Source organism: Galleria mellonella, unplaced genomic scaffold (assembly GCF_026898425.1).
Source record: "Galleria mellonella isolate WM207_F2 unplaced genomic scaffold, CSIRO_AGI_GalMel_v1 utg643, whole genome shotgun sequence".
NCBI lineage: Eukaryota > Metazoa > Arthropoda > Insecta > Lepidoptera > Pyralidae > Galleria > Galleria mellonella.
In genome coordinates this window covers 800,072-814,815 of record NW_026442135.1, presented here as the reverse complement: position 1 = coordinate 814,815, position 14,744 = coordinate 800,072, and the positions used below count along the sequence as shown (strand labels likewise).

General features: G+C 31.1%; 2 protein-coding genes across 4 annotated transcripts in view; one reads left to right on the top strand and one right to left on the bottom strand.

Annotated features, from left to right (window-relative positions):
• The first annotated feature begins 2,764 nt into the window (after window positions 1-2,764).
• LOC113511166 (cytochrome c oxidase subunit 6C-like) lies at window positions 2,765-6,304 on the top strand. Its single transcript, XM_026894776.3, has 3 exons — window positions 2,765-2,920; window positions 4,758-4,930; window positions 6,149-6,304. The coding sequence occupies exons 2-3, from the start codon at window positions 4,758-4,760 to the stop codon at window positions 6,210-6,212; spliced, it is 237 nt and encodes a 78-aa protein (XP_026750577.1). The 5' UTR covers window positions 2,765-2,920; the 3' UTR covers window positions 6,213-6,304.
• Window positions 6,305-8,094: 1,790 nt separating this feature from the next.
• LOC113511207 (NACHT and WD repeat domain-containing protein 2) overlaps window positions 8,095-14,744 on the bottom strand; it is a 67,116-nt gene continuing 60,466 nt past the window's right edge. For all 3 annotated transcript variants that reach the window (XM_026894825.3, XM_031912060.2, XM_031912061.2), the window contains one exon: window positions 8,095-13,307. In XM_026894825.3, the coding sequence (XP_026750626.1) occupies window positions 13,069-13,307 (239 nt within the window). In that variant the 3' untranslated portion in view covers window positions 8,095-13,068. The remainder of the gene's footprint in view (window positions 13,308-14,744) is intronic.

Genomic DNA, 14,744 nt, shown 5'->3' with positions numbered 1-14,744 from the left:
TTTTGTTGTTTCACTCACTATATGTATTGTTCAATGTACGTCAACTTAAGAACAAGATATTTTTCAACAATGTTAACACCTGCTGGCGTTGCTGAAAATCTAAAACAAGTATACTCTGTTATGTCCATGGTACTGCTCGTGTCTATAGGCGACAGTTACCACTTTCCATCAAGTGGGCGGTCAGCTTGTTTGCCATTTTAAGTTGCATAAAAAAAAAAGAAAAAACCGTAAGACTATAAAGGATTTGTTTTATATACTTCATATAATCGGGACGGTAAACAAGCATTCGGTCCACCTGATCGTATGACTCGCAGTCTATGGTCGTTTGACACGAGATGTTCATTCATTAATTTATTTTTATAATTAAATTTGTAAAAATTCAACGGAAGGGAATCGAAGAGACTGGTGACGAACATACATTACAGATAAAAAAAAACTATTAATATAAATTGAAATAATAAATATCTACTTACTCTACCTACTTTCTAGTTTCTTATCATAAATAATTTATTTATTAAACTTTAATACCCTAATTTCACCATATCAGCTTTAACTGTTCACTGTTAAACACAAGCCTCCCCCTTAAGAGGTTTTGCCAGTACTTGCCACGCTTAGCAGGTGAATTGGCAACCGCAATTAGGCTTTGGAGATGTTTTAAGAGGGACGCTGCTGCCCATTCCTCGTCTTCCTTAGTCGCCTCTTATGACACCCACGGGAAAGGAAGGGGTGGCCTATTCTATGTCGGAACTACATGGGAACTCAAATATATATAAAACTATTTTTACATTAAAATATTTATGATCCTTTCCCTTAGCATCTTAACAGCTTGGTTGCAGATGAAAGCAGGTAATTCGGATATATTCTTCTAATATTATAAATATGGAAGTATGTTTGTTCGATTTTTACATCTTGGAGCCTTAACGGCTTTATTAATTACTATGAATTTTGATCTTAATAGACGGAAAGCAGGTAAACTTTTTTATACAATTTTGCGTAATAAATAGGTGAGTGATTTCTTTATAACTTGTATATTCATTTTGTCTTATAAATTTTGCACCATGTTAATGCGCAAACCTCATTTATTAAATTATTAAATAGATACGTCAAGGTACATTGTGCGCGCAAGTATATAGAACACTAATAAAAAAACGAGTCGGGTAATTTGACAATAAGCTGACAAAAAGTTGATCCGTTTTTGAGGCTCGATACTCTATCTATAGAATCTAAAAATTTGATATACTCGTATTATATGGTATGGAGAAGAATATAAATGATTTTTATTCCGGTCAGTGAACATATGCCGGCCACGCGTAAGAAGTTGCGGGTAAAAGCTTGTTTATTTATATTTCAGCTCATTATAAATTTTTATCATTGACCTTTTATCCTCACCTATCATCACTCACTAGGGGCCCGCCAGTCTACATCGATAGCGCCGGTGGATTACCATTGCATTTTCGCCCATTAAAAAAACCTTTAAATGCAATTATCATATATCGTATTTTATAAAATAAATAAATTCCACACTAAATATATATTCGGTAAGATAATGTAATTTTTAAATTAAAAAAAAAAGAATATCGAAATCATTTCACTTATTAAAAAGAAATTGCTATTATTTTATTATTACATCTGTTATTATCAATAGTCTGATACCAAATTTGATCCAGACCGGTTTCTGTATTTACATTAAAACCCGGTCACGGATATACGTAGGTATACTACGTGTATGGGGTATTACGGATTATATATTTATTTTCGTGCCATATGGTACAGATTAGATATTACAGTGTAATAGGTAAGTACATAACGCATGTGACACCCGTAGATGCACTGCAATTTCCAGACAGAACTATACAGGTTTATAACATTTCGATCTGCACAATTATATTATGCTTTATATTTAATAAAATAGGTTCCACCTTTAGAATACCTGTGTAAGTAAAGAATAGGACTAGTGGTAAATTTACATATTTGCTCTCAGTAAGCTATTCAAATTTTGTCGTTCTGTTGTAAATAGCAGGATGCAGTAATAAAACATATACGTATTTGAGATATAAAATAATAAGTTTAGTGAAAAAAAAAAAATACGAGATTTGACTTTTAAAAATCTGACATAGAACAAACTTAAAAATAATACATTGTTCTAAAAAACCTGTGTCAACAGCCAGTATTAAAACTTCAACATTGTTGTAAATAGCAGGATGCAGTAATAAAACATATATGTATTTGAAATATAAAATAATAAGTTTAGTAAAAAAAATACGAGACATTTCTTATAAAAATCTGACATAGAACAAACTTAAAAATAATAGGTACATTGTTCTAAAAAACCTCAGTGTCAACAGCGAGTATTAAAATTTCAACAGTTTCTACCGCCCTCTATTATTTAAAACAGGTGTTCACAATTATATTAATTATATTTTTTTACTAATGAAAATATAACTTTATGATTATTAATAAAAATGGGCTTCAAATTTACTGAAGGTATAATGAGCCTGCTAGTAAATCCGGCGTTGAATAGAATTATTAGTCTTTGACTAATGCAATAAAAGAACATTAAATATTTTTTGTGTGGCGTACTAATAAAATCGATGGTAAGTAGTAACTAAAAATGTGAAAAAAAAAATCACATTATATATTATAATAAACAACGTCCTTCTCTTTTTTACACCACGTTAGGAATGAATACAAAGAGAACATACTGAGTCCAAAAGAAATTCTAGCATTGGATTGGTTGATTTAGTTTATGTCATATTTAGTTAGAACACAACCAATAACAAAGCTTTTGAGTTAGATTGTGTCAAATCAAATAGAAATGTCAAATGTTACGTAAATGTAATTGAAATCAGACTGATTACTTTTGCACTTGCTGCGATATATCGATTTGGTCTTAATTTTATAAATTATTTACAAAGTTACGGTAAGTAATAAAAATAATATAAAAATATCACAAAATCTGTATCAAAAATTTTCATTTTATATAAAAATGTAAAATGTTTAAATACTTTTAAGCATAACAAATCAATGTTATGTAATGTGTCCATTGACGGTGCTCACCCACGAGATTTTATCAATTTCAATTTTAAATCTCGATTCTAGCTGTGATTTGTGTTATAAAAATTTTTGAAAACGATTAAGATAATAGATATAGTCTATAAACTGTGTAAACATTGATATATCATTGTTAGAAGTAAGTACAAGATAGCGTTTTTAAGCAATTTTTTCAAGTGTCTAATAGGAAAAGAAAACTGAATTAGTTACATTATTGTTGTAAACTGTTTTTTTTTTTAATGGATGATTATGGAATGGTAATCCCGTCTGCGCTATTGGTATACACTGGCGGGGCCCATAAAAAGTGAGGGACGATAAGTGAAAATGAAGCAGGTCAGTTAGCTCATTGTGACAAATTCACCAATGGATCGGCCACGATGGTTTCCAGGGGGAACCGCGAGGAGGTCGACCTGATAGGGTATATTGCTAGTAATAGGGTTGCTAATCCCCATTACTAACAATCCCTTTTCACCCATTGTAAACTGTAATTGGAGTTAATATTATTTATTTGAAGTAAATGTCTAAGTAAAATGTAGGTAGTGTTTTCAATTTCTTTGCTATAAGCAGGTTATTAGTGTAAAATATATAGTTAGTGGATACCTTTAGGGGTGGTTTATTTTTAACAGGCTTTTCCTATGTATTAGTTTTGAAGAGGATTTTTTAGCGTAATAGTTACACTTCTTTATCTAAACATCTGATATTCTCTTCGTATTGTCCTCATGGGATAAAATATACTGAGTTGAAAGAATGTTTAAGAAAAGACATGATTATCATCATTCCGAAAAACTTTAATTCGTTCGAGAAAGGACAGTTGTACAATATTTTTACCTATTAAAATCATGTGTTGTGTCCAGAAGAACTATAGGTAGTCAACCTCAATTGGAGGCTGCAATCTCTAGGCTGGTTACATTAATTATTGTTGAAGGTTACAATATATATATCTTTTTATTTAAGAGTTTCCTCTTGTCGATGCAACTAATTCACGCATCTTCTTCCATCCAGTTCTATCCCATTTTATTTATTTAATACTTTATTGTACACACCACTTATTTATAAAAATATGACAGAGGTAATCAAATGTACAAAGGCGAGCTTAACTCTAAAAGAGTTCTCTTCCATTAATATAAATCTAGATATTTGACACTTCCTACTTGACAAGTGACAAAAAATAGCTGAGCTGATTAAAGATTGTGTCCCATAAAAAACTTACTTAAATTGTAGCAAAACTAGAAATTTTGATTTAAAAACTAAATTATTGAGCCGATTTTGATAAAATTTCTATTGTAAGTATATAATTCCAGATAAAAAAGAATTTTCCAAATTGGTTTATAACTGTCAGAGTTGTGAAATAAAAAAAAATGTACAAACACAAAAAAAATACCAAATTGAAAATCTAATGAAGTTGATTAAAAAGTGTCTTGAATTAAAATTGGTTAAATGTTATAAAATTTTAGAATAAATTTGAAACTGCTTATAATTCTCATGTTGTATTGAGAAAATATTTTAAATGTTGTCATTTAAAATAATTTCTCGGCACATTTGGTTACAAATATCTTTGGATCTGTTAGAAGTGAATCGGTATGTTATAATTTAAATAATTTTAACTGCCATTCATGTAACTCTTAGTGTTTTTTTTTTATATTTTTTTTTATTATAGCCACTAAAAAAGTAAATCATTTTAAGTCGAGACATATAAATCTTTGCAGATGGCTGGTGACAAGGCAGTGTCGACCGCGAGCAAGCCCCAGTTGCGTGGCCTCCTGACTGCGTCCATCAGACGTAATTTGATCGTAGCCATATCGCTTAGTGCCGTCGCTGCTTTCTCTTTCAAACAAATCGTTGGCAATGAGCGCAAGAGGAAATACGCCGAATTTTACAGGTTTGTTAATAATACGTTAGTATGAAAAGTGGTAAAAACGCAGTGTAGGACAATCCCCCCATTAGAGTGACAACCTGAAATGCGTTGCAGGGAGTCAGTGAATGCAGGTGGCTCAGGACCATTCTTTATGGCAGTCTATGGGGGAGGCTTATGACCAGCAGTGGACGGATAATGGCTGAAATTATGATGAAAAGTTGGGAATTATTGTTGATATATAAAAAATAATTCCCAACAATATATAAAAAACTATTATAAATTCAATTCAATTCAAATATTATAAATGTGAAAATGTATTTCTTCATTACTTCTTAATGCATTAATGGCTCAACCAATTGTTGTTAAATTTTCATGTAATAAATACCGGTTTAACTTAAACACGTCTGACACAGTCAGGCTCGTGCTTGCATCGCAGACGCTCGCGATTAAAGATCACGAATTGATTTCTAAACTAGTCGAGCTTTTTCGATCTAATTACACGTAAGTTATACCGGTAGTTACATACATTAAAATATAATGTGTGCTCACGAAATGTTTAACAATAAAATAGTCATTAAATTTTATATAAAATTACTATTGCGATGGAGAACCTATTTCCTTCTCTATCGCTCTTATTTATCTCGGTCAATCATCATGTCACATTTACGCGGATGAAAACGTGGGTAAGACCTTGTATGTAAATGTAATTGAATCCGGAATGATAGGGTTTTTTTAATGGGTGATAATGGAATGGTAACATTAACCTGCTCTATTGGTATACGTTGGCGGGGCACCCATGAGGGATGATAGTTGAGTATAAAAAAACAGTGATAAATTGAACAAGAATTAAGCACTATGGTTTCCAGGGAAACCCCGTGGAGGTCTGCCTAACAGGGTCTATTGCTAGCAATAAGACTGTTAGTCAGTATTACTAACAATCCTTTACTCTCCGAAATGATACGTTAGGTTAGTAGTTATTTAGCGAAAGTGTGATAAATTCACTACGAATTCACTAAAATGGACATGGGACTGCGTGGGGATTGTATCTAATCCTCTCTCGATCATATACTGTTTAAGAGAGCAGCAAAATATTTACTAAAATCTGTTTGCAATGCATTTATTATATGCATGTCTAGTTATAAATGTAGACAAATCAAGAGAGGTATAAGGCTGTAGACACTCTACCTACCCCATGACAGACATAGCATGAAGATAGATCATTAATACTGCTATCCTTTTCAGGACATACGACGCCGAGAAGGAATTCGAAGAGATGAGGAAGAAGGGTCTATTCCAGTCCTGTTGAACAGCGACGCATGTAGTGTAGTATTATTTTTATTTTGCTGTGAATAATGTTATACGATATATATGCAATAAAATGTACTATTATTGTTTTAATGCTCATGTATTATGTTCCTGGTTTTCGTCCAACAATTGTATTAGAACACTTACAGCGCCCCCCCCCCCCTCTCGGGTCCTTTTTTATGGGATGATAATGGAATACTATGGAAGAGATGATAATTTATTTGTTAATATATATATATATATATATATATATATATATATATATATATATATATATATATATATATATATATATATATATAACATAATAATAATAATAATCTTTATTTAAAACAGTAAATTATAAAATTGCTTAACTATTAAACCCCATATGGGTCGAGCCTGTATCTGAGGAACCTATTAAATATTTAACTTATTAAACTTGACTGGATAGTTATAATTTTAATATAAATGTATATAATAATTTGTAATAGTTTGTGCGTGTGTCGGTGTGTGTGATATGAAACTATAATATGTTTGCATTTTGATAAATATTTCAGACAATAGGTTTTATCATGCGCATACAGAGGACTTTTGTTTATTTTTTTATTGGATGAAAATGGAGTGGTAACCCCGCCAGCGCTAACGGGATACGCTGGCGGGGCACCAGTGAAGGGTGATCGAGGAGAATGAAAACAGACCAGTTAGCCCATCATGATGAATTCATCAGGAATTAACCATGATAGTTTCCAGGGAGAACCGCGAGAAGGTCGACCTGGTTGGGTATATTGCTAGCAATGGGATTCTTAGTCTCCATTACTAACAATCCCTTTCCCCCCGCATACAGAGGACTGTATGCGCATAAGTTAGAGATTGTTTCCAATTACGTATTTTTAATATTTCTTCTTTCACTGAACATCGGGTGATATTGCACTTTTTTGATATTTTATTATAAATATAAGGAAACATAAACATTGGTAAGCGGGAAGCGAAGTAGGACTTCACACAAGTTTGGTGTACAGAAGGGTCTTTTTACCGGCAGTCTGGGGTTATGACAGTAACCCCCTCCCCCCTCATTACAACAATCCCAATCCTCCCACACGAATTCCCTAGGTTTTGATTGCATCTACCTCTCAGGTGTGGTGTGTGGGCGAAAGGGTTGGGAATTTGGTATACGCTACTGGGGCATCAGTGAGGATGCAAGCAGATCAGTTGACCTATCGTGACAGATTCAAGAAGTGATCCGTTTATATTCCGTTCCCTTTGGATAAGGTCGTCGTAATAATAGAATAGAATAGAAAAATTTTGTTAACGGAGAGACTGGCGAGAACAGCGCTGTACAGCTGTACACATTGCACTGGGGCACTCATAGCATCAGCTGAGCCAGTTTCTAATGCCTAATATGAGACACTATTTATATATGTAACATTTTTGTATTTTCTTTTGTCATTATGTTTGTCTGGCAATAAATATTTTCTATTCTATTCTATATAATGTATTCGTCATGATCGTCCAATTGATGTGAGTATATCTTCATTCGTTAATCATAAACTGATACTGGAACGGCGTCCCTATCCGCGCTATCGGTTCATCACGCAATAGATTTTGATACCAGTTTTACTGATTTTTAAATTTATTATACGGAAAGTAGATATTATGCTTAATCTATGGTTTGTATACTATGTTTAATCTATGGTTTGTGTACAATGTAGTTGAACTTTTTGGTAGAACAGAAGCTATAATTAAGTGACTTCGAAAAAGAGAATCTGTCTAGTTTTCTTGAGGCCTTTCGTTTTAAGGTAGAACATTGGGCCTTTTAAGGTGAGGCATTGCCCCTCATGCCCCCCCCCCCCCCCCAGTTACGGCCATTGTGCGGGTCACTAATTACAAATGAAAATGTCCAATAATTTTCCAATAATTTATTCAGGACATCAAGTAATTACGTAACTTTCCAGAATACATAAATAATTTGAACATGAACAGCTCAATCGATTACACTATCGCCTTAACGATTATTTTACATTATATCTTATTAAATTTTTCAAATTGATTTATTCACTATAAAAACATACAGAATATCAGTAATACAGGGACCAGCCTGTTTCATCTACAAATTACAATCTAAATAAAATAAATTATTTCTAAACAAATTATATAAAATACATACATAGATTTTATTCATTTGATGTCCGTCTCAATGTTTGGATTTGACATTTTTTTGTGTAAAAGTTATCCAAACAGAAGTATGATTTTAAGCGTAGTTTTTTTTTTTAGTAAAACATTATTAATGTAACAGGCCTATTTAAATTAATAATTAAAATGAACCTAATAATGGTGCTTTTTTTTATTAAATATTAATGAATATACACTATGATAATGAGTAGGTAATAAATATAATAGGCAGATTTATAAGGAAGGTAACAAAATTTATAATTTTAGAGTAAATAATATGTTTTACAAATTGTTACTTAAATAGAATATTAAAAAGTGGTTCTTAATTAAATGACCTGCGCAGACAAAACTCAATATTCAGCATATATATTAATTTTAACCTCTCAACTGATTAAAGTACCAATCTCGGCAGGGAGCAAGAACACGAAGCCAATTCTCATACTAAACCTCACCCATTTGGAAGATTTTGAATGTAGTTTAAAGAATATTTGCGTATTGAACAGCTTTAATGAAATAAATTTTTACGAGTGATGTTGGTAGGTTCACCTCCGATCAAATGGCAACGGCCACAGACGATAAATACTTGATGAATTAATCTTAAGTACTTCTTCAAAGTTATTAACATATTTGTTTGTTTAATATTTCTAGAATATATTGATAGTTTTCGTTAGCGTCTCATTGTTTTAAAAAAATATTGTCCTACGCCAACAAAATGCCCTTCATTTGCACAGGTCCAAATCGAGTTTATTTTTTTTGTTACATATTATTGCGCAATGGAGATATGAATAACTTATTAAGTATTTATTTTTTGTTTCAAAAACTTATAAAAGTATATAGATAGTAAAAAATATTGGAATTAATGTCTAATTAAATATAGCAGTAATTCAAAAGATTTTGGAATATATGGAACGCAAAAATCGATATAGCGTGTGCTCATCGTGTTTATGAAGTTACCATTGTGTTAGAAAGAGATAGATTTAAAAACGCATCCACCTTTTGAACAAGTCCATATAAATATTATTCATGACACATAAAATTTTAGTTTTTACTTGCCTTGCCTTGCCTTAGGAAAGAGGCAACCATATTATTTACTTGCTTTTATTTAATCTGTTCTTTTCCTTCTATTTTAGTCTTTGCTCTTAGAGCAATTTACACTAAACAAATTACATAGAATTTTTTTTGAGAGAATGAATGAATGAAATTAATCATTCATTCATAAAGAATAACAATAGTAAGCTAAAATTGAAGGAGAGAATGGTATTATAATTTAACTAATATTAACAGAATCGGTAATATGTTTGTTGTATATTATATTTCCAAACGTGAATTAGCCTATGTTTATATAATATATTATTTATGATATATAATTGTGTAAGTATAGCTTATATATTATGATAAAGTAGAAAATGGCGGTAAAAAATAAAATTAGGACAGTCTTAGTACAGTTGGCTCTGTAGGAGATTCCGAACAATAACGAGCGTGTTAATTAAAAAGTTACATGTCATTATATACTACAATAATAAGTGTCACATTTTTCAAAATACATTTATAAATAAATTTCACTCAGGCAAAACCTTTAGGTATCCCCCACTGTTGTGGAAATGTCGAGAAATCCCTTTTTAAAAATAAGTACCTAGGTAGAATATTAGATTTTGGTCTTAGTGTTTCTTATTCGATTCCAGAGTCTACACATGAGGTAAAATTCTATTGGCAATGTTAAAGCATAATGCGTGGGATTGGCGTAGGTTTACTTAAAAGATAATTAAAATACATATAGTACAAGAATTGCTTGCATATTACATTGTTTTTTGTGATCTGAGTAGATTCAATGGTATGATGTATATTTGAGTTGCCATTTATACACATACCACGTCAAGTTAGTTCAACAATATGTTATGGCCCCAGGACGTGTATCAATATTAGTTTTTTGCTCTTTTCCATAAACAACATTGCTAACAGAATGTTACTTCGCCAATAAACCCTATTTACTCCAGTTAAATAATCGCATATACATTTTACATTACTTAATTTGATTGTTCCTATAATTTGGTTTGTTTTTAATTTAAACGTGTCTAAATGTTGACTATATTTCATATATTTATTTCTATTTCATTTAGAATATGTAACGCCATATTGGAGCAAACTATAGTGGTAACTGTCGAAAACAAAAGTAGGTACCTATTATGTTAGCTGAAATATATTTTTAGTATGAAAAAAGAAAAATTACTTCGGTCAGGCGGTGACATGTAAATCATACCATTTCCTTAAATAAAAGACAAACGAATGTATCGATATACACGATATCGCTACTGCGAGCATGATATAAAACGAGACAGCAAAGTCTTTTTCATGGTTACACAAATGAATATGTAGTATGAATATATTCGTATATCTGAGTGAAGTTGAGGTGAAGACAAATGGATAAAATGTGTTGCTTATATAGATAGGTACCTACTTATTACAACAATATATATGTATGTAATTGTATTATAATAATATATTTAATAAAGTATAATAATATAATAGTTTTTAAAATTAAATTACTTAACTACGCAATATATACATACGAAATACAAGTTTTTATTGCTAATGTAGGTAAACATTTTTTAATTAAAAATTCGACAGATACCATGATCTCCATCTTTTTTAATTTTATATGTGCGATCTCAAAGCGGTCACAAATATGGAGGCATTATAGTTAATACCAACTTTATAATGTTGAGTTCGCATTTTAATTATATTAATATTACAATAAAATAATAGACAATTTTACGATGAACCAGCATCTATAATTATTCTCACACCATACGTCGTGACTAGGTTGAACGAAATAATTAAATTACAGGTACTTCAAAAATACTATAAAGGCAGGTATAAAATTTATAATCAACTTTTCACTTAATATTTTGGCGTAGCATGATTAGTCGGCATGCATTTATTTTCTTATAAAAATATTACATTTCCATGTTCAAATTATATTAAAATAAAACGGTAAACTTAATTGGAATAGGTATGTGATTTGAAGATATTAATCTGTAAAAAAGCGCGGGAAACAATATACAATTTAAAATTGAGAAACTACTCTACGTGGTGCAAAAATGGTCGTAACTTATCGCGAGATTATACGATATTTGTTATATTTATTTGACTACAGTATTAAGTACAAATTTTTTATAATTTAGGTTAGATGTAAAAGAATAAATATACAGTACTTATATATTTTAAAATAATAATTATGTACAATTATATTGATTGGAGCCACAGATTAAATTAGAATTTAAATTAAAAATGTTTTGTTTTTTTTTTTTCTACGAATTGCATTTTTTTAAGATCAATGGATATAGATAAAGGCATAGGTTAATGTATGGTTTATTTCTTCTTATAAGGAAAAGTGACCAAAATATTTTGTAAGGTTCTATTGATGTGTAGTAACATTAGCAGATAGCTATTGAAAAACAAAACTGAAAATTGACTTATGAGTACAATTAATTTAACCTTACATCTATTTTTCACCACAAAATTACGTCTAAACATCAACATTATAGATAGAGAACTCACTAAATATAATTTAATTTAATAATGTAATTAATAAGCGTAATAGATCAAAAACATTAATGTTTTTTTTTTATTATTTCATATTTTCTTCATTCTCTCTTCGTGGTATAAGCCACTATGAAATTGCTTCCATTTCGTAATATTTTATAACCATTTGTAATTTTTATTAGGTATTTTGATAAGTTGTTATCAATAATTCAATCAATATTCCATTTAGAGTTTCAATTTTGTGTACTTATTTACTTAGGTATATTTGTTCAAATCGTCACGCTGAAAAAGACGTTTGGTGATTTATAAAACAGTAACTAGATACATATATATTTTGTAAGTGAATCAATTTTCATCATCATCACCCATGATCAAAATCCCATTTATAATTGTCTTAATTTTTATATTGAATACACTTGATTCCAAAAAATCATGGACACAAATCATATTATTCACCATTTATTTTTTAACAGATTTGTTATTCTTCTATGATTCATTCTGGTGATGAAAACGCTCAGTGGATTTTTATTAAGATAATTTTCATAATTTTGTTATAATTTAGAATCGTGACCACATTTAACCAAGTCTTCTATCTACATATATTAAAAGTATTCAAAATATTCAATGTAGATATGCGAAATTCGATTTTCCCGCCATTATCACATAATAAACCTAAAAGAATTTAAAACTTTGATTAGGTACTAAAGATATGATCGATACTGTTTTATTGGTAAAAAAATAGCAAATAAGAAAGCGACCCATCCCATGGAAAGTGATAGGTAACCACCATCTACAGACATGAACATTAGGTGCTATCGTAAATCTTTCTGTAGGTCGTCTATTCATAACACCATTTTAACTAGGTATCTAGGTATTTTAACATAAAAGTTTTTCATTGTTTCAATTGGAAATAAGGAAAACATTTTTGCAAATTTATGTAAAGAAATACGGTTAGGTGGTAGTAGTAGTAACTAAATAAGCTTAAAAACATTGTTAAAAAAAGGACTTAGAAAGAAATATGACAGATTTGAATATGGCTGAAATGAAATGTCAAAATTTGACATTTGACATTTAAGAGGCGGGTCGTATATTAATTTTCGTAATGATTAAACGGAGCCAAATGTAGTCACGCAACTATTAAATGATTAATTAATAAGTTATTATCAGCAGCCTTCACTGCCCCTCACGGAGAATGTTTTCCCTTCGCTGCCCTCGTCACCGTAGCCCTTGTCGTCGTACTCGCACTCCCTGCCAGCCTTCACTGAGTCCACTAGTGGGCCTTCCAACTTGACACACAGTATCTCCTTGAAGTTCTCCAGGGCGATGGCCAATACTGATCCGCCGAGTAATACTTCGCACGACGTGATTCGTTCCGGTGGCGTGTATACAGCGATTAACTTGCCTGTAAGTCAGAATAGAAAAATAATAAGGTCAAGTAATTCTTAATTTTTTTTTTTATACAGCTTAGAAAGGCAAACAAGCTGACGGCCCACTTGATTATTAGAATTGCATTTCCGTCTTATCGGGAGAGATCTGTTTCCAGTAGTGGCGTAAAGTATTTAGTTGTATATCATCAGAATCAACATTTTTTTTTATACAACTTAGAATGGCAAACAAGTTGACGACCCACCTGATGGAAAGTGGTAACCGTCGCCTATAGACATGAGCGGTACCATGGACATAACAGAGTATACTGTTTCGCTCATGATACCCCCTATGCGTTGCCATTCCTGAGGACTTTAATATATAAGTATAAAATGTAACATTATGGCTGGCATATTCGTGTCTAAACTAAGCCTAACTGTATCTTAGACACCCACGCCTTCAATCAGATACATATTTTCGTGCAGTTTTGGTATATTACAATCTATATCTACATCTACACTAACTAATAATATTATAAAGAGGAAAGATTTGTATTTTTGTGTGTATGTATGTTTGTAATGAATAAACTCAAAAACTACTTTGCCGATTTCAAAAATTCTTTCACTATTAGAATGCTACATTCACCCTGAGTAACATAGGCCATATTTATTGCTAGAAAAGATTAGGAATCCTTACTAAAACTTTAGTAACGTAACTGAAGGTGTCAATAAAATGCTATAAAATATCTTTCGTCGCGTGCGCTGCTGAAACTATTGGTGATAGAACAAAAGTATGTTCTACAATATTGAAGAAAATATTAATAACTACAAAAAACTTCGCGATATTATATGTCCAACTATTATCGTTATGTCACAATAACCACTTTATAAAATGTTGTAAAAAAGTCTACCCGTGCGAAGCCGGGACGGGCCGCTAGTTGGGTATAAAATAAATATGCTTTATTTTAACGTGAGCTAAAACTATTCAGTAAAACCGTTTCAATATACATGAATCACGTCGGGTTATGTATCGTTACATTGGTTTGCGTTCTGTCAACCATTTTACACGTGCATAGTCGAATTGGAGCTTCGAAAGTAATAAGGGAAAACATGGACGATGCTGATGAAACATATCATACGGGGAATGGATTAAACGCAGAATGAGGGACCTGTTAATAGAACAACCAATCTATTGCATAGTGTCTTCGCTAAATTAAACGTTTTATCGTCTCAATGTACAAGAATCGCGGTAGAAAATATAAATGTTTAATGAGGCCTATACAATCAAAGGCAGCTAAATGCCATAAAATCAATTTTATTTTCACTTTGTACTCAAATATAGAGGGAGTTTATAGGGAGGGAGTATATATTTTAAACCAGATTGAAAAAATATTTTAATTTTTTCAATCTGGTTTAAAATATAGAATATCGTCTATGTAGTTTCCTGAACATTTGACAGACTTAGATTTAGCTGT